This window comes from Oryctolagus cuniculus, chromosome 11 (assembly GCF_964237555.1).
Source record: "Oryctolagus cuniculus chromosome 11, mOryCun1.1, whole genome shotgun sequence".
NCBI classification, from domain to species: Eukaryota; Metazoa; Chordata; class Mammalia; order Lagomorpha; family Leporidae; genus Oryctolagus; species Oryctolagus cuniculus.
Genome location: NC_091442.1, coordinates 54,635,965 through 54,654,543, shown reverse-complemented (window position 1 = coordinate 54,654,543; position 18,579 = coordinate 54,635,965). Strand labels below are relative to the sequence as shown.

At 51.0% G+C, this 18,579-nt stretch overlaps 1 protein-coding gene across 3 annotated transcripts in view; it reads left to right on the top strand.

Moving 5' to 3' along the window:
* The window catches only part of POU6F1 (POU class 6 homeobox 1), a 29,812-nt gene extending 26,294 nt beyond the window's left edge, over window positions 1–3,518 (top strand). For all 3 annotated transcript variants that reach the window (XM_008256468.4, XM_017341860.3, XM_017341861.3), the window contains one exon: window positions 231–3,518. In XM_008256468.4, coding sequence (XP_008254690.1) covers window positions 231–576 — 346 coding nt within the window. In that variant the 3' untranslated portion in view covers window positions 577–3,518. The remainder of the gene's footprint in view (window positions 1–230) is intronic.
* The last annotated feature ends 15,061 nt before the right edge of the window (window positions 3,519–18,579 follow it).

Here is an 18,579-nt window from a genome sequence, read left to right as displayed (position 1 = left end):
CACTCACTTGGTTTAGAAAGTTCTGGAATGGTTGTTCATAGGCAGCTGTGCTATCATTGTCATGCTGTGGCCTGAGCCGGGACCACGGGAACAATCAGGCTGTTAGGATCTGGGGTTCTGGGGAGTCTGTGTGTAGGGGCTCTGGGAAAGGGAGGGAGAGGAACCCCCCCCCCCCCGCATAGGAACAGTGCCCTCTCACAGCCCCGGCCCCGGGTGTGGGTGGCCCGCAGGTTTGAGAAGCTGGACATCACGCCCAAGAGCGCCCAGAAGCTGAAACCCGTGCTGGAGCGGTGGCTGAACGAGGCCGAGCTGCGGAACCAGGAAGGCCAGCAGAACCTGATGGAGTTCGTGGGAGGTGAGCCCTCCAAGAAACGCAAGCGCCGTACATCCTTCACGCCCCAGGCCATAGAGGCGCTCAACGCCTACTTCGAGAAGAACCCGCTGCCCACAGGCCAGGAGATCACCGAGATCGCCAAGGAGCTCAACTATGACCGCGAGGTCGTGCGGGTCTGGTTCTGCAACCGGCGCCAGACGCTCAAGAACACCAGCAAACTGAACGTCTTTCAGATCCCCTAGGGCTCGGGCCCAGCAGCCCTGTGATGCAGCACTTTCTACCCTCCCCTTGGCGCCTGGCTGCAGCCGCGGCTGTCACTGCACCTGTCGTTTCACCATGCGCAGCCCTGGCTTCGCGACTCCGCTCTGTGCATGCGCGTCCCCCATGGCTCCCTCTTCCCTTCCCTGCACCCCGCATATCCACGGCTGCGGGTCTGGGGTCGGAGGGTGGAGTCGGGGAAGGGGAGGGGCCGAGGGAGCTCCAGGCCCTTGCTTGGGCACGCTGAACCGGGGACTTGGTGGTGTCGCTTAGAGAAGCACTTTGCTAACGTGGTTCCTGAAGGATGCATTTTGGTTGGGAACCAGAAACTCCCGGTGTGTGGGCCCGGCTGTGGCTGTTCCCGACCGCAGGCCGCGAACTCTTATTTTCTATGTCATTCTCTTTCTACCCCGTCTTCTCCTTTGTTCCTGTGTGTTGGTGTGGCAGATGTGACAGCCCTGCCGGTGGACCCGCCACAGCCTCAAACTCCCTACCCCCACCTTTGCCTGTAGACACATTGCCCCTCCCCCAGCCAAAAGGACCCAGGAGATCAAATTCAAACAAGTGTGATATGCCGCTCAGAAGTCAGGCTCGATGTTTGCCTTGACCTTGGGGTCAGAAGGTTCCCACGGCCCTGGAGCTCCTCTCCCACCTCTCCCTAGTTCCTTTGGGGGGTTGCACTAAAGCAGACAGCCCCCTCCCCTTTTTTCTTTTGCAATTCATTTTTGAGGAAAGCAGCAGTGATCTCAAACTGCCCTGGGGTTGTCCGGTGTGTGCAGCATGTGGGGAATTTGGTGGGCAAGGCCTTCCGGCCAGATTTTAATCTAATCTCTATCCATAGCTATTCCCCACCCCCACAAAGAGTGTGGGTTCAGAGAATTTGAAATCTAGACCGTCCCACTGCCCCAGCAAGCAGGCAATTCTGGAGAAAAATGAGGGAAAGAATGCTGGCTTTCTCTCTCGACGCCACACCCAGCCCCAACCCAGCACCGGGGCTTCTCAAAAGGAGCAAATTCGTGAATGAAGCCGACAGCCATGCCCTTGGGTAAGCATAGCAGCTAGAGAGAGCCGGTGGCAGCCAGGGAAGGTCTCCTGTGCAGGTCTACTTAACTCTAGTTTTCTCTGTAGCTTTAAGTTTGAGTGTTGGAGGAGAAATCTCATTTTTTTGTCCAGAGTCTGATTCTGTGTCTGTGTAAGAAATCTCCCCCAAGGCTGGCGCCACGGCACAATAGGCTAATCCTCCGCCTGCGGCGCCGGCGCACCGGGTTCTAGTCCCGGTTGTGGCGCTGGATTCTGTCCCAGTTGCCCCTCTTCCAGGCCAGCTCTCTGCTATGGCCCGGGAGTGCAGTGGAGGATGGCCCAAGTGCTTGGGCCCTGCACCTGCATGGGAGACCAGGAGAAGACCTGGCTCCTGGCTTCGGATCAGCGCGATGCGCCTTCTTCAGTGCACCGGCCGCGGCGGCCATTGGAGGGCGAACCAACGGCAAAAGGAAGACCTTTCTCGCTCGCTCTCTCACTGTCCACTCTGCCTGTCAAAAAAGAAAAGAAAGGAAAAGAAAGAAATCTCCCCCAGTGCTCCTTCTGAGTCCAGCACACGCCCAGGTCAGGATGGGAGTTGCCTCCAGAGAGGGTCGCTGTGGCTCATTCGGGGTTGGACCACCTCTGCCACAGGTCCCCCGTGCAGAGCTGCCTCTTAGCTAAGCTCCCCCTGGGGTGCTGTTTCTGTGTCTGCTTGCTGCGGGTCCCACCCAGGCCCTGCGATGCTAGCGTGCCCCCCATCCTGGCAGCCCTGCCAGTGAGATGTCTCCCTCTCCCTCTCTCTCTTTCACACACACATATGCATGCACACGCACGCCCCACTGCATTTGCCCAGCTGAACCTGCCCAAGTGTGGCGTCCGCGCCAGTCCTGTGACACACTCATCCAGCAGGAGAGTGCGAAGCCAGGCTTGGGTAAGGATGAAGCAGCCACTCAGTACACGAGGGAATTGCAGGAGTCATGCGCAAACCCTCGCACGCACGCGTGCTTTGTTTCCAGGGGTGAGTAAGTGGGTCACAGCTACTGTCCTTGGGAGCAGCTCCGAGTCCAGGGGGGTTCCCCCATGCCATGGCTGTGCACAGGGACACTCTGTCCTGTGTCACGGCAGGGAAAGATCGTGAACTGCTGTTCTAAATTAGGCCTGGCCATGCTTTCTTAGCATGTCTCTCCTCTAAGTCTGTTTTCCCAAGGCTGGCTTGAAACGCAACAGTTTTCTCTCCTCTGGAAGGATGCGTCACTGACTCAGAGGAATAGGAGCTGCAGGCTGCAGTCCCTGGTGGGAGGGTACAGGGTCTCCCTGAAGTGTGCCCAAGGCCCAGCTTGCTGGCCTGTGGCCCCTGCTCACTTCTCTGCAGTATGACCTCTGGGAAGCCACTGGGCCTTGAGTCACCTCTGAGATGATACATACGCATTTTTTTGGTAGCTTCAGACCTGAAGGGGGTCGATACAGGTTTTATTTGGAAAAAGTATCTTTCGGGGTGTTAAGCCAGAGCTCCTTGGTTTGTTTGCTCTGGAGAGACTGGAGAACAGGCAGAAATGGTTTCACTGTGTGGTTTTGTTCAGTGAAGGAAAGGCCAGAACTTTCCGGGGCCTGCTGAATGATCCGGGGCCTTTGACCCTGTTCTACTCATGGTATCCGGGGGGAGGGGGGAGCAGGGCCCAGGGAAAGAACTGGGCCAAATGGACTGAGGAGCACCTGAGTTTGGACGGAGAAACCCTACTGTTGCCCAGATTTCTTTTTCTGATTCATAGGCCGGGCTCTGAGGCTCTGACTGTCCCCAGCGCAGGGCAAAGCCTGCTGAGGACTGGAGCTGTGGGGAGGGGCGGGCAGAATGGGGGAGAAGCACTCGATGTAGTTGTGTGGAATAAACAGTATTTTTTCTTTTGTATTGGTCTGCTTGTTTTTTGTTGACCTGTTGGAGCGGAAATACAGGGCACCCATGTCAGAGGCCAGGGCTAGGTAGGGAGCTGCCTTTGCTGGCAATGGGCAGCCTGGCAAATCTCACTACAAGCCCAGGGTGTGCAGAGCCAGTGGGAGAGAGTCCCTTCTTCTAGGCCATGCTTTTTGTTCCTAGGACCCCCAGAATGCCATGCCAAGCCCATTTCCCACACCACTCTGCTCCAGGTCCCAAGCACAAACTATGCTGTTGGCATGGAGGCTTGTAAGTCCAAGAGGTCCTACAATATAGCAAAAGACCTACAGCAAAAGACCTTAAGCTGGAAAGCTCATATAAACAAAAGGAATTTACTGTTCACAGTTCTGGCCTGGGAAATCCAAGTTCAAGGTGCCTTGGTGTCTGGTGAGGACCCTCTCCTCATGGAGGGATTTTTTCACTGTAACCTTGCAGGGTAGGTGGACAAATAAACTCCCTTGGCCTCTTTCTGAAGGGTGCTGACCCTGCTCATGAAGGCTCTGCCCCCTTGCAGACTTAAATCACCTTTTAAAAGGCCTCACTTCTGAACACTGTCACACTGGGCATTATGCTTCAACATATGAAATTTAGGGGTACACACAGTGGCCAAGAAGTAGTTGTTAGAGACTTGGGTGGCAGAGCCTGAATCTGCAGGTTGGGGTATCTACACGTGCAGAGGGGGAAAGGCTGGAGGTGAGGGCTGGGGTGCATTCTAGCATGGAACTTCAAGGAGACCTGGAGGGGCCGGTGTTGTGGCTCAGCAGGTAAAGCTGCTCCCTGTGATGTCGGCATCCCAGGTATACGCCGGTTCAAGTCCCGGCTGCTCCACTTCTCATCCAACTCCCTGCTAGTGGCCTGGGGAAAGCAGCAGCAGAAGACTCAAGTGTATGGGACCTGCCACCCAGGTAGGAGACCTGGAAGAAACTCCTGGCTTCAGACTGGCCCAGCCCTGTGTGTTGTGGCCATCTGAGGCAAAAAGAGAGAGAGAGAGAGAGAGAGAGAGGTCTTCCATCTGCTGGTTCACTCCCCAAATGGCTGCAATGGCCAGAGCTGCGCCAATCCAAAGCCAGGAGCCAGGAGGGGCCCAAGCGTCTGGGTCATCTTCTACTGCTTTCCCAGGCCATAGCAGAGAGCTGATCAGAATTGGAATAGCTGGGACTCGAACCAGCACCCATATGGGCTGTTGGTACTGCAGGCAGTGGCTCTACCTTGCTATGCCACAGCACCAGCCCCAGTAAATCTTAAAAAAAAAAAGAAAGAAAGAAAGAGTCCTACAGATCTAAATTCAAACTTGAGCTCCAGATCATTGTGAAGATACAGTTATCATGATAGAAGGCCAAAATGTTAACAGGTAGCCCAGCTTACACTCTATAAAATCATGCATAGCAGATTAAGCTGCCACCTGCAATGCCAGCATCACATATCTGAGCACTAATACATGTCCTGGCTGCTCCGCTTCCAATCCAGTTCCCCGCTAATGCACCTGGGAAAGCAGTAGAATGTGCAGGTGCTTGGGCACCCTGCCCCCACACAGGGAGGTACTCGATGTAGCAAAGATTCTGGTACAAGGCTCCAGAATCAGAAGCACTCTTTAGTACTCTGAAACAATAGCCTAGAACAATCAGACAGAAGCTAATACATAACCTTGCAACTATCTCACAACCGTGGGATTAGCTGTCCCTAAGGGGCTGTGACTCTCTATACACGGACTAGGGGCCATGCAATAGGTGATTAATAAATGTCAGACCAGATGACTGAATGCAAGGAAATGCTGAAAGCTGAGCCCCTGATGCTTCAGGCTACCAGGAGGAAGCCAGGTGAGGGGCTTCTGCTTCGCTCTGCAGCATTTGCACTGAGAAACGTGGGCGTGAACAGAAGCTAACCTGAGCCAGACTGCCCATGGCAGGTCCACCGGAAGAGTCCCTGGGAGCTGAGATATCTGGCTCGGACTGGTTGAGAGTGGTTCCTGCAGTGGGCACAGGAGGGCTTTAAAGGAATAGGGCTGGGTTCGTGTAAGGACTGCAGCTGTTACTCCTGGGCCAAGGAAGTGCACTAAACTGAGGACGGCTATGACGGTGGAATTGCTCTTTTACGGACAAGAGAAGACTGGGGCTCGGTTCTAGACTAGAAATGAGAAGAAGAAGAACCCTAGATGGTTTGGAACTATGGGGCTGTGAATGTTTCTGGTTTCTTTCTCTCTCTCTCTTTTTTTTTTTTTAATTGATTTGAAAGTCAGAGTTACAGAGAGAGACAGAGAAAGAAACCCTCCTTCCCTGGTTCCTTTTCCAGATGACCACAATGGCCAGACCCGGGCCAGGCGAAAGCCACATGGGTGCAGGGGCCCAAACATGTGGGCCATTTTCTGCTGATTTTCCCAGGGCATCAGCAGGGTGCTGCATTGGAAGTGGAGCAGCCAGGACACAAACAGACACCCATATGGGATGCTGGTGTCACAGGCAGTGGTTTTACTCAGTACACCACAAATGCCGGCTCCCACGTTTCTCTTTTTATTTCCTTTTTTTTTTTAAGGATTTATTTTATTTATTTGAAAGACAGAGTTACAGAGAGAGGTAGAGACAGAGAGAGAGGTCTTCCATCGGCTGGTTTACTCCCCAGATGGCCACAATGGCCGGAGCTGAGCTGATCCGAAGCCAGGAGCCAGGAGCCAGGAGCTTCTTCCGGGTCTCCCATGCTGGTGCAGGGACCCAAGAACTTGGGCCATCTCCTACTGCTTTCCCAGGCCATAGCAGAGAGCTGGATCAGAGGCGGAGCAGCCAGGACTAGAACCAGCACCCATATGGGATGCCGGCGCTTCAGGCCAGGACGTTAACCCACTGCACCACAGTGCTGGCCCCTCATTTCCTTTCAACTACAAGGCCATTTAAGAGAAGCCAGACTGCTCCCCACCCCCGGGCTCCCTGGGTGGGCTGAAGGAAGAAGTGAGGAGTTAAGGCTCCATGGCCAGTCCTCAAAAAGGCCTACTTGGGAAATGGTTTCTTCCTGTACCTGGAGGAGAACACCAGGATTGGCCTGGGAACCCAGCAGCAAGGAAAGAGCTGAGTCGCTGAGTGAGAAGGGACAGCTAGATCAGAAGTGGAGCAGCCGGGACTTGAACCGGTGCCCATATGGGAATGGCGGCACTGCAGGCTTTACCTGCTACGCTACAGTGCTGGCTGGTCTTAAGTGGTTATTTGCACCAAGCTGCTCTAAATCAGTTTCAGCTGGATTAAGACTGACCTGCTAAGCTGCACGTGTGCAGAAAGAGCTGCAGCTAATACCTGGAACCAAAGCTGTACAAGCCTCCCCCGAGTCCCCTACTCCCTGCCCACAGAGTCAAACATTGGAGAAGGCAGACACAGGAGTGTCAGACGGCTTCAGAAAGCCAGGGATCCCAGCATGACAACATCTAATGAGTGAATCTTCCTCATTCCAGTCCACACATGGCCCTGCCATGGACAGCGCCAGTCAGAAATTGGGGCAACTGTTTAGACACTACTTGGGGTACCCACATCCTGTACCTGAGTGCCAGGGATGGAGATGGAGTCCTGGCTTTGCTTTTTTTTTTTTTTTTAAAGATTTATTTATATATTTGAGAGGTAGAGCTTCAGACAGAGGGAGAGACACAGAGAGAGGTCTTCCATCTGCTGGTTCACTTCTCAGATGGCCACAATGGCTGGAGCTGGACCAATCTGAAGCCAGGAGGCAGGAGTTTCTTCCGGATCTCCCACACGGGTGCAGGGGCCTAAGGACTTGGGCCAACTTCTACTGCTTTCCCAGGCCATCACAGAGGGCTGGATCGGAAGAGGAGCTGTTGGAAGAGGAGCAACCAGGACTAGAACTGGGGATGCTCGCGCCGCAGGTGGAAGATTAACCTACTGTGCTACAGCACCGGTTCCCCTCCCCACCCCCAGCTTTCCTTTTAATCTAGCTTCCTACTGATGTATGCCAGGTGATGGCTCAAGTAGTTGGATTCCTGCCACCCATGTGGGAGACTTGGATGGAGTTCTGGGCTCCTGGCCTTAGCCTGGTTCAGTCCCTGCTATTGTGGGCATTTAGAAAGTAAGCCAGCAGATAGAGGATCTTTCTGTCTCTTTGCCTTTCAAATAATAATAATAATAATAATAATAATAATTGCTTATCCTTGTGTCCACATCCTAACTTGTCTTTCCTGACCCCATAAAACTTTCTCCAGATCCCAGCATCAGGGAGATCATTTTTTTAAAGGATTTATTTATTTATTTATTTGAAAGGCAGAGTTACAGAGAGGCAGAGGCAGAGAGAGAGAGAGAGAGAGGAGAGAGGTCTTCCGTCCACTGGTTCACTCCCCAGATGGCTGCAAAGGCCGAAGCTGCACTAATCTGAAGCCAGGAGCCAGGAGCTTCTTCCAGGTCTCCCATGCGGGTGCAGGGGCCCAAGGCCTTGGGCCATCTTCTGCTGCTTTCCCAGGTCACAGCAGAGAGCTGGTTCGGAAGTGGAGCAGCCGGGACTGGAACCGGCGCTCATATGGGATGCCAGCACTGCAGGCAGCAGCTTTCCCTGCTATGCTATGGTGCTGACCCCCATTTTGGATTTCTACTTTTGTACCCCTGCTGTCAGGCCACACCCACACACAAAAAGCCTTTCTTAGGGTGTAGCAGGTTAAGCTGCTGCCTGCAATGCCGGCATCCCATACGGGCACTGATTTGAATCTTGGCTGCTCCATTTCCGATCCAACTCCCTGTTAATGCACCTGGGAAAGCAGTAGAAGATGGCCTAAGTGCTTGGGCCCCTGCACCCATGTGAGAGACCTGGAAGAAGCTCCTGGCTCCTGGCTTTGGCCTGGCCAAAACCCAGCCACTGTGACCTTTTGGGGAGTGAACCAGCAGATGGAAGATTTCTCTCTCTCTCTCTCTCTCTCTCTCTCTCTCTCTCTCTCTCTCTCTGTGTGTGTGTGTGTGTGTGTGTGTGTGTAACCTTGCCTTTCAAATAAATAAAATAAATTTTAAAAAAAGCATTTCTTTTCCCAAAAGACCAATGACACAAACTGGATTTGTGTGCAGGGGGCAATGAACCTACCTTCTTCGATAACAGTTCTACTCAGGGTTACTTTGTTTGCGAGCAACAGAACTGGGCTTTGAACCCTGGTGGGCTGTCTCTACAGTTTTGTGTTTAAGTTTGTCCCATGCTGGCTGTGAGGTGGGAGGGACCTGGAGGTTGCTGTCTGTCCCAAGTTTTCAGTAGAGTTGTCAGTGTTTCCACCCAGCAGATAGTTAGACCCTGCTCTGTCTCATCCAACAGTGTCCAGGTTCAGAACCGAAGGAGCCTGAAGTCACCCAGTGGTTAAAGAACACAGAATTTGGAGCTCTGTGTTAGGGTTTTCAACCACGACCGAGAACGGCAACCAAGGCCACACTGAGCAAAGAGAAAGTTTTATTAGGGTGAAGAATTGGTGGGAGCAGCCTCTGAGGGAGAGGAGCTCAGGGCTCGGGTTTTATAGGGAATTTGTGGCAAGGGAAGTGGGAGATGGGTTGGAGTAGCCAAACAAAGGGAGATGGGATGCAGGCTGGAGCACCTGGAGAGGCTCCCGGACACAGTGAGACAGGGCGTCCCTGATGCAGGGAGGCCCCGAGGCTGCCCGATTCATAGCTGGGGCAGTGACAGGGACGGGAGGCTCAGGATGTTTCCCTGATTTGCAGCTGGGACAAACTGTGGGGACGGTGAGGCTCTCCAGGTGCACGGCACCTCTGCATTTTTATTTTACTGACGACAGGAAAGGGTGGGAGAGATGTGTCACACCTGTGTGGATTCAGGACTCTCACGCTCTGTACCACAGGTGCTCTGGTTAACTGTTCTTTTATATATATATATATTTCTTTATTTTTATTTATATGAAAGACAGAGAGAACTAGACTTAGGCCAGAAGACTCAATCTGGGTCCCCGACATGGGTGGCAGTGTTGTACCTGAGTGAGCACAAACCAGAAGCACCACACATTGATAAAATTTGATGGTCCTCTATTGCCGGGTGGAGAGAGGGCTCATGCCCTAAAGAACTCTCCACTCCAAAGCCCAAAGCAACAGGGTTTATAAAGGAAAAACCACAAAATTGGGAAGGGAATACATGGGTGCTAGGATCGGGGGGAAATACATGGTTACCAGGGTCAAGCTGACCCAAAACCTATGCGAAACTAGTATCAATTATAATCTTGACAATACCAGCTACAATCTTAACAATTTCAATTATTTTTTTTAAAGATTTATTTATTTGAAAGTCAGAATTACACAGAGAGAGACCGAGAGTCAGAAAGAGAGGTCTTCTATCTGCTGGTTCACTTCTCAATTGGCCGCAATGGCCAGAGCTGTGCTGATCCAAAGCCAGGAGCCAGGAGCTTCCTCCGGGTCTCCCACAAGGGTGTAGGGGCCCAGGGACTTGGGCTATCTTCTACTGCTTTCCCAGGCCATAGCAAAGAGCTGGATCAGAAGTGGAGCAGCTGGGACTCGAACCGGTGCCCATATGGGATGCTGGCACTGCAGGCGGCGGCCTTACCTGCTGCTCCACGCGCCAGCCCCAACAATTTCAATTATAATCTTGACATTAATCCAGGTATTGGCTTAAATCATAGGTAGGACATAGAGAAATCACATTTTTATCATTAACTCAGGTGCAGTCTATCTACTTTTTTTTTTTAAGATTTATTTTATTTATTTGAAAGACAGAGTTACACAGAGAGGTAGAGACAGAGAGAGAGGTCTTCCATCTGCTGGTTCACTCCCCAGATGGCCGCAATGGCCAGAGTTGTGCCAATCCGAAGCCAGGAGCCAGGAGCCAGGAGCCAGGAGCTTCCTCCGGGTCTCCCATGCGGGTGCAGGGGCCTAACGACTTGGGCCATCTTCCACTGTTTTCCCAGGCCATAGCAGAGAGCTGGATTCGAAGAAGAGCAGCCGGGACTAGAACTGGCACCCCTATGGGATGCTGGTACTGCAGGCCAGGGCTTTAACCCACTGCGCCCCAGCCCCAGCCCCAGCCTATCCACTTCTAAGCTTGAGTGATCATGCTAGGGGGTTTCTATGCTTTGCCAAGCGTGATGTACGGAACTGCTTTTGTTCAAGAGTTTTAGATCATAGTTTCAGACCAGAGTCTCATGGCGGGGGGAGGGGGAGGATGGGCTTCCCAGGATGGAGTCTCAGGTGCTCCAAAATGGAGTGCCTACTGTCAAGGTGTTGCTTCAGTAGGGACCCAATTACTTGTCTGAGCTGCCTTCCAGAGTCTGTGTTAGTAGGAAGCTGCAACCGGGAACAAGAGCTGGGCATTGAATCCAGATATTCTGATTTATGGAATGAGAGTTTCCCAAGTAGTATCTTATCCACTATGTCAAACCCCTACTTTTGAATCTGACCCATTTTCAAATTTGTTAAATTTCTAGGTGAGTACCTAGTGGTCTTTTCTTGGAGGCAGAGCTGCCTGGGCAGCCTCTGGAATCTCCTGTTTCTTTCTTTTCTTTTCTTTTCTTTTTTTTTTTTGACAGAGTGGACAGTGAGAGAGAGAGAGAGACAGAGAGACAGAGAGAAAGGTCTTCCTTTGCCGTTGGTTCACCCTCCAATGGCTGCTTCAGCCGGCGCGCTGTGGCTGGCACACCGTGCTGATCCGAAGGCAGGAGCCAGGTGCTTATCCTGGTCTCCAATGGGGTGCAGGGCCCAAGCACTTGGGCCATCCTCCACTGCACTCCTGGGCCACAGCAGAGAGCTGGCCTGGAAGAGGAGCAACCGGAACAGAATCCGGCACCCCGACAGGGACTAGAACCCGGTGTGCCGGCGCCGCAAGGCGGAGGATTAGCCTAGTGAGCTGCGGCGCCGGCACCTACCTCCCTCCCTCCCTCCCTCCCTCCCTCCCTCCCTCCCTCCCTCCCTCCCTCCCTCCCTCCCTCCCTCCCTCCCTCCCTTCCTTCCTTCCTTCCTTCCTTCCTTCCTTCCTTCCTTCCTTCCTTCCTTTTTTCTCTTTTTATGAAAGGGAGAGAAAGAGAGAAAGAGAGAGAGAGAGAGACAGAGAGAGAGAGAGACAGAGAGAGAGAGAGACATCTTCCATCTGCTGGTTTACTCCCTAAATGTCCCCAAGGGCCAGAGCCCATTGGAAGCTAGAGCCAGTGTCGCTCCCCCTCTTCGTGGAGGAATGACACAGGACCCTGCGCCGTTCTTTTGTCTGCTCGGCCCTCCCCGGGTTTGCTGCTGGTTCTTCCCAGGTTGGCTGCTGGTCCTTCCCGGGTTGGCTACCATCCCTTCCACCTCCGTGGAAGGGCGGTTCCCCCTGCCACATTCCCCACTTCCGCGGGGGAGCGGCACACCGCCGGCTGGCTCTCTCGGGGGCTGCACAGGTGTTCCCCTTAGATGTTCCTGGTGCATGCCGTCTCTCTCCTCCTTTATAGTCCTCCTCCGCCAATCCTAACTTGGCTGCCCACACGCCGAGTACGCTACTCTCCTCCAATCAGGAGCAGGTCCTGCTGCCTATTGGTTGAACTGGAGGCAGCTGTGCAGAAGCCGTCTCTCCCTTCTCAGCGCCATATTGTGGGAGAGCAGATGCATAGAATAAGTCTTAATTCCAGTAACTCAGTCCAGTCCGGGTTGCTCCCCACAAGCCAGGTGCTTCTTCCAGGTTTTCCACAGGGGTGCAAGGACCCAAGCACTTGGGCCATCTTCTACTGCTTTCCTAGGCACATTAGCAGGGAGCTAGAATGGAAGTAGAACAGCCAGGACTTGAACCAGCACCCATATAGGATGCTGGTGCTGCAGGCTGGGGCTTTAACCAGCTGTGCCACAGTTCCAGACCCTCTAAATACTTCTAAAAGTACAGAACTCCGTGTGCTCTGGATAAAGCACCTTTGCCTTTTCACACACTTCTTGTTTTTTTGAGGCCAGGCAGTGGGGCTGGGAGTCTGTGGGCCCCTCAGACATAGACAGAAATACCTTCACAAGCAGGCTGCCAGGGTGGCTGGAAAGCCTGTCTCCAGGCCAACTGGCATCTCCCCCACTAATAGCTTCTCATGCTGCACATGTGACCTTGTGGCTTTAGATCATACCGTCAGGGTGGGGGCAAGCTTTCACTCAGAGCTGGCAGGGGAAGAGGCTGAGCCCCTGGGGAGAGTCAGACTGGTTCCAGGAGATCCCGGCTATCTGTGTGACCTTATGGCTTTAAATCACACCTCCAGGATGGCTGCAATCTTCCACCCAGAGCTAGCAGAGGAGAGGGGGCTCCCTAAGGAGACAAACAGTCTCCAGGAGACTCCTGCCATCTCCATGAGCCCCAAGCTAATCAACATACATATGAAACCCCCTGTCCAATGGGCACCCCAATGGGATAACCCAATGAACAGACAGTAACGCCTTAAAAACCCAGGACACTTCCTCAAAGCCAGTGTCCCGCTTGGGCACTCCGCCTCATCTCCTCTCTGATCAGACGCTTTCTCTGTCACTTGCCAATCAAATGAAAGTTTCTTTTCTGCCTAATAAAAGTTCCTGCTTCGGCCGGCACCGTGGCTCACTAGGCTAATCCTCCACCTAGCGGCGCCGGCACACAGGGTTCTAGTCCCGGTCGGGGCGCCGGATTCTGTCCCGGTTACCCCTCTTCCAGGCCAGCTCTCTGCTGTGGCCAGGGAGTGCGGTGGAGGATGGCCCAGGTGCTTGGGCCCTGCACCCCATGCGAGACCAGGATAAGTACCTGGCTCCTGGCTCCTGCCACCGGATCAGTGCGGTGCGCCGGCCGCAGCGCGCCTCCGCGGCGGCCATTGGAGGGTGAACCAACGGCAAAGGAAGACCTTTCTCTCTGTCTCTCTCTCTCACTGTCCACTCTGCCTGTCAAAAAAAAAAAAGAAAAGAAAAGAAAAAAAAAAGTTTCTGCTTCTTTGCAAATTGTCTCCAGGCTTTTTATTTCTATACTAAGCTGAGGAAAAGAACCCACGAGACTCACTCCTGCAACCGTCACCACCCTCCCCCCGACTGGTAACATTTTTGTTTTTAAAATCCATTCCTTTGGAGATAAACTTCTGTAGATGAGAAAATATACCAATAAATCCAATATTCATTCTTAGGTAATTTTCTGAAAATTCAATATTCTCATCTCCACGAGTTTCAAGACTTACCTCTGAAAAGAAAAAAGAAGCAAATCCCTTGTAGGTTACAAGCATCCTCATACAGAGCATACCATGAGGCCTGGATGCCCAGACTGTGGGGTCAGTTTGATGTCACCACTCTCAAGTTGGTGGCCCTGGACAAGTCATTTAATTTTCCTTTTTTTAAAAGATTTATTTATTTATTTATTTGAAAGTCATAGTTACACAGAGAGGCAGAGAGAGAGAGGGAGAGGTCTTCCATCCGCTGGTTCACTTCCTAATTGGCTGCAATGGCTGGAGCTGTGCCAATCTGAAGCCAGGAGCCAGGAGCCTCTTCTGGGTCTCCCATGCAGGTGCAGGGGCCCAAGGACTTGGGCCATCTTCCACTGCTTTCCCAGGCTATAGCAGAGAGCTGGATGGAAGTGGAGCAGCTGAGACTTGAACTGGCACCCATATGGGATGCCGGCACTGCAGGTAGTGGCTTTACCTGCCATGCCAGAGTGCCGGCCCCAAGTCATTTAATTTTTCTAAATCTATTTCCTTATCTAGCAAATGCATCTAATAATAATAACTTCCTTCCAGGGTTGAGTGAAGAGGAAATGAGATAGTACCTCTGAAGTACCCGGTCAGGGGCTGGCACCTAGGAGGGGCCGGGGACAGATGAGCCCACCATTGTTACTAGCTATTATCCACTCTGTGTGGGGACAATTTCCAAGCTTACACCTCCAGCAGGGAAGGCAGCTCTGTAGGAAAAAGCCAGCTAACACAATTAGGGATCTGGACTGTAGTTCCTGGGTCAGCTGCTAACTTATGCACTATCTGGTATATATTCAAGAATACAGGGACACGTATTTGGTGTGGTGCAGTGATTACATCAGTGCTTGGAATGCCCGCATCCCATGTCAGAGTGCCTGGGTTTGAGTCTCAGCTCCACTTCTGATACAGCTTCCTGGGAAGCGGCAGGTGATGGCTCTAATAGATGAGTTCCTGCCATCCGTGTAGGAGACTTGGATTGAGTTCTAGGCTGCTGGTTTGGGTCTGGCCCACCCTCTGCTCTTGTGGCTGTTTGGGGAATGAACCTGTGGATGGAAGATCTCTCTGTGTGCCTCTGCCTCTCTGACTTTCGAATATATAAATAAAAAATTTTATAAAGAATGTATGGGGGCTGGCATTGTGGTGTAGGAGGCTAAGCCTTGGCCTTTGGTGCCTGCATCCCATATGGGCACTGATTCATGTCCTGGCTCCTTCTCTTCTGATCCAGCTCTCTGCTATGGCCTGGAAAAGCAGTAGAAGATGTCCCAAGTGCTTGGGCCCCTGTACGCATGTGGGAGACCCAGAAGAAGCTCCTGGCTTTGGATTGGCCCATCTCTTGTCGTTGCGGCCATTTGGGGAGTGAACCAGCAGATGAAACACCCCTCTCTGTCTCTCCCTCTCTCTGTAACTCTACTTTTCAAATACATAAACAAAACCTTAAAAAAGAGAATGCATTTTTTGGTAAGTTTTGAAGCATAAAAATGAAGTAATCACCAGCCATGGCCCTACCACTTAAGTGAGTTTACTACTCTATTGAAGTTATTGTTGTGTTTGTTCCCTAGCCCATTCCCCTGCCTTTCCTTAGATAGGGCCACCACTTAGAATTTTATTAGTTCATTCTTTTAAAAAGGAATGTTTGTATATTTCATTAAATGATATATTGCTTAATTTTGTTTTTTTTTAAAGATTTATTTATTTAAAAGAGTTACAGGGAGAGACTGCCAGAGAGAAAGAGAAAGAGAAAGAAAAAGAGAAAGAGAGAGAGAGAGAATCTTCCATCCGCTAGTTCACCCCCCAGATGGCCACAACAGTCAGGGCTGAGCTAGCTTGAAGCCAGGAGCCAGGAGTTTCTTCTGGGTCTCCCACATGGGTGAGAAGAGCCCAAGCACTTGGACCATCTTCTGCTGCTTTTCCCAGGCCATTAGCAGGGAGCTGATCAGAAGTGGAACAGCCAGGACACGAATTGGCACCCATTATGGGATGTTGCTATACCACAATGCTGGCCCTGGGTTTTGAGCTTCATAAAGGGTTATTCCACTGCATGAGGACTTCTGCACTTCTCCTCTCAATTCCAAGACTGATTTAGTTATGTGACTGAATACAGCTTTATTCATTTTCACTGCTGTGTAATACTCTACTCTAATTCATACATTTTCTTGGTGAATATTAATTTTGTTCTGTTTTGTTTCTATAAACAATGCTGCCATGAACATTGGTGTACAACTCTCCTAGTATATATATGCCAGTTTCTTTAAGGTATACATGAAAATACTTCAAAACATTTGTGAAAATGGAATTAAAAGGTTTATTTTGGTCCAAAAATTTTGGAATCCATGAATGTGAAGGAATCTTCAAAAATTTAATGAAAAATGTATATTACTGAAAAAAAACTATGCATAGATTTCAAAAACTTTTTGTAACAAAATAAACTTGTCTTTTAATTCAATTCCCATTAACTTTTATGTATATAAGGGATAATTTTCAGGATATTTCTAAAAAGGTTGCAGCTGTTTTGATATTGACCACGCTGTCCTCTGTGAGTCTGTTTCCTCATAACAAACAAAAAAAACTTCCATGAAGATCAAGTGAGATGACAGAGAGTGCTACTAAATCTATAATGTGCCGGCGCCACGGCTCACTAGGCTAATCCTCCGCCTAGCGGCGCCGGCACACCAGGTTCTAGTCCCAGTCGGGGTGCCGGATTCTGTCCCGGTTGCCCCTCTTCCAGGCCAGCTCTCTGCTGTGGCCAGGGAATGCAGTGGAGGATGGCCCAAGTCCTTGGGCCCTGCACCCCATGGGAGACCAGGATAAGTTCCTGGCTCCTGCCATTGGATCAGCGCGGTGCGCTGGCCACAGCGCGCCGGCAGCAGTGCACCGGCCTCGGCAGCCATTGGAGGGTGAACCAATGGCGAAGGAAGACCTTTCTGTCTCTCTCTCTCACTGTCCACTCTGCCTGTCAAAAAAAAAAAAAAAAATCTATAATGTCCCATACATTGTAATGTTACTGAAATAAAACAAAATGAAACCAATTTCTTTTTTTGTAAAGATTTATTTATTTACTTGAAACTCAGAGTTACAGAGAGAGAGAGGGAGGAACAGAGAGATTTTTGCTCTACTCCCCAAATGGCCACAATGGCCAGGGCTGCGCCAGGCTGAAGCCAGGAGCCAGGAGCTTCTTTCAGGTCTTCCATGTGGGTGGCAGGGGCCCAAACTATTGTGCCATCTTCCACTGCTTCTCCCAGACCATTAGCAGGGAACTGGATTGGAAGCAGAGCAGCCGGGATACAAACCAGTGTCCATTTGCCATGCTGGTATCGAATGACCCCAATATGAACCCAATCATAACAGAAGCAGAATTGGACTAGTGAGAGAATTAGAATAGCTAACATGTCAAGATTTTTAAAAATTTACTTTCATGGTAAAGAGAGAGAGAGAGACAAACTGATGGAGAGAGATCTTCTATCTGCTGGTTCACTTCCAAAATGCCTGCAACAAGCTGGGCTGGGCCAGGCCAAAGCCAAGAGGTTGGAACTCCATCTGGGTCACCTGGGTGATTGCAGGGACCCAGGCAATACAGCCATCATCCACTGCACATCAGTAGGAAGCTGGAGTCAGAAGCCAGAGCTGGGACTAGAATCCAGTGTTAAGAGTAGGCAAGTGTCCTGGAAAGTCTCAAGGACTTTGCATATCATGACAACTCAGTAACTACCGGGTTGACAGATGTCCCAGAAAAATCTGACAACCACATTGTCAGGCATGTTATGTTAACTAACCTTAGACTCCTTGAGAGGCAAATAAACACAAAAGTAAAATTCAAGGCAGATTGGAAAAGTATCAGTAAACAGAATACAGCCTGAACCAATACTTTCACATTTTGGCAACATCTAGTATTGAAAAATCCCAGTCTTTGGAATCAGCTCTGAAAATTATGTCTGAAGTTGGCAAGTCAATTGAACTCTGGCCAACTAAGCCCTTAGTCTTGTCTCATTAGTAAAATAAGGGTCATTATCCCTACTTTTAGAATTAGAATTCTACTTACTATCGATATAACATAATACAGCTCCTAGCATCCTGAAAGCAAGTATAGTTATACCTAGTCAAAAAAAAAAAAAAAAAAAAAAAAGAAAAAAGAAAAAAGAGGAAGCCATCTTCTGATGCTTTTCCAGGCTCATTAGTAGGAAGCCGGACGGGAAGTGGAGCAGCGGGAACCATCACCCGCCATGCCACAAGGGCAGCCCCTAAGATTATTCTAGTCACCAAACTAGCAAATGAAGACTCCAGTTTAAACTCTTCAGGTTTTTTTTTTTTTTTTTTTTTTTTTTTTTTTTTTTTTTTGGACAGGCAGAGTTAGAGAGAGAGAGAGAGAGAGAGAGAGAAAAGTCTTCCTTTGCCGTTGGTTCACCCCCCAAATGGCCGCTACAGCTGGCGCCCTGCGCCAATCCGAGGCCAGGAGCCAGGTGTTTCTCATGGTCTCCCATGGGGTGCAGGGCCCAAGCACTTGGACCATCCTCCACTGCACTCCCGGGCCACAGCAGAGAGCTGGCCTGGAAGAGGGGCAACCGGGACAGAATCCGGCGCCCCAACCGGGACTAGAACCCGGTGTGCCGGCGCCGCAGGCGGAGGATTAGCCAAGTGAGCCGTGGCGCCGGATCTTTTAAATTCAAATAGCCCTTTACCACAACCTTTTAAAAAACATATTTTAAAGGAACCCTGTCTCATAATTTTGTGTTCAAATGCATTAGGGAGGATGTGGAAGATGCCTATTGAATAAATGGGCTCAGGTGTGGTCAACACCTCCGCAGAGGTTTGAGATGGAGAATAAACAAGGAGCAAACACGCGCACGCAGGGAGTATTCGGGAAACACAGTCCGCTAGTGCTGGGAGCGAGATTCTTAAATCGGCGCCCCACGGTGCCACTCTGGAGCT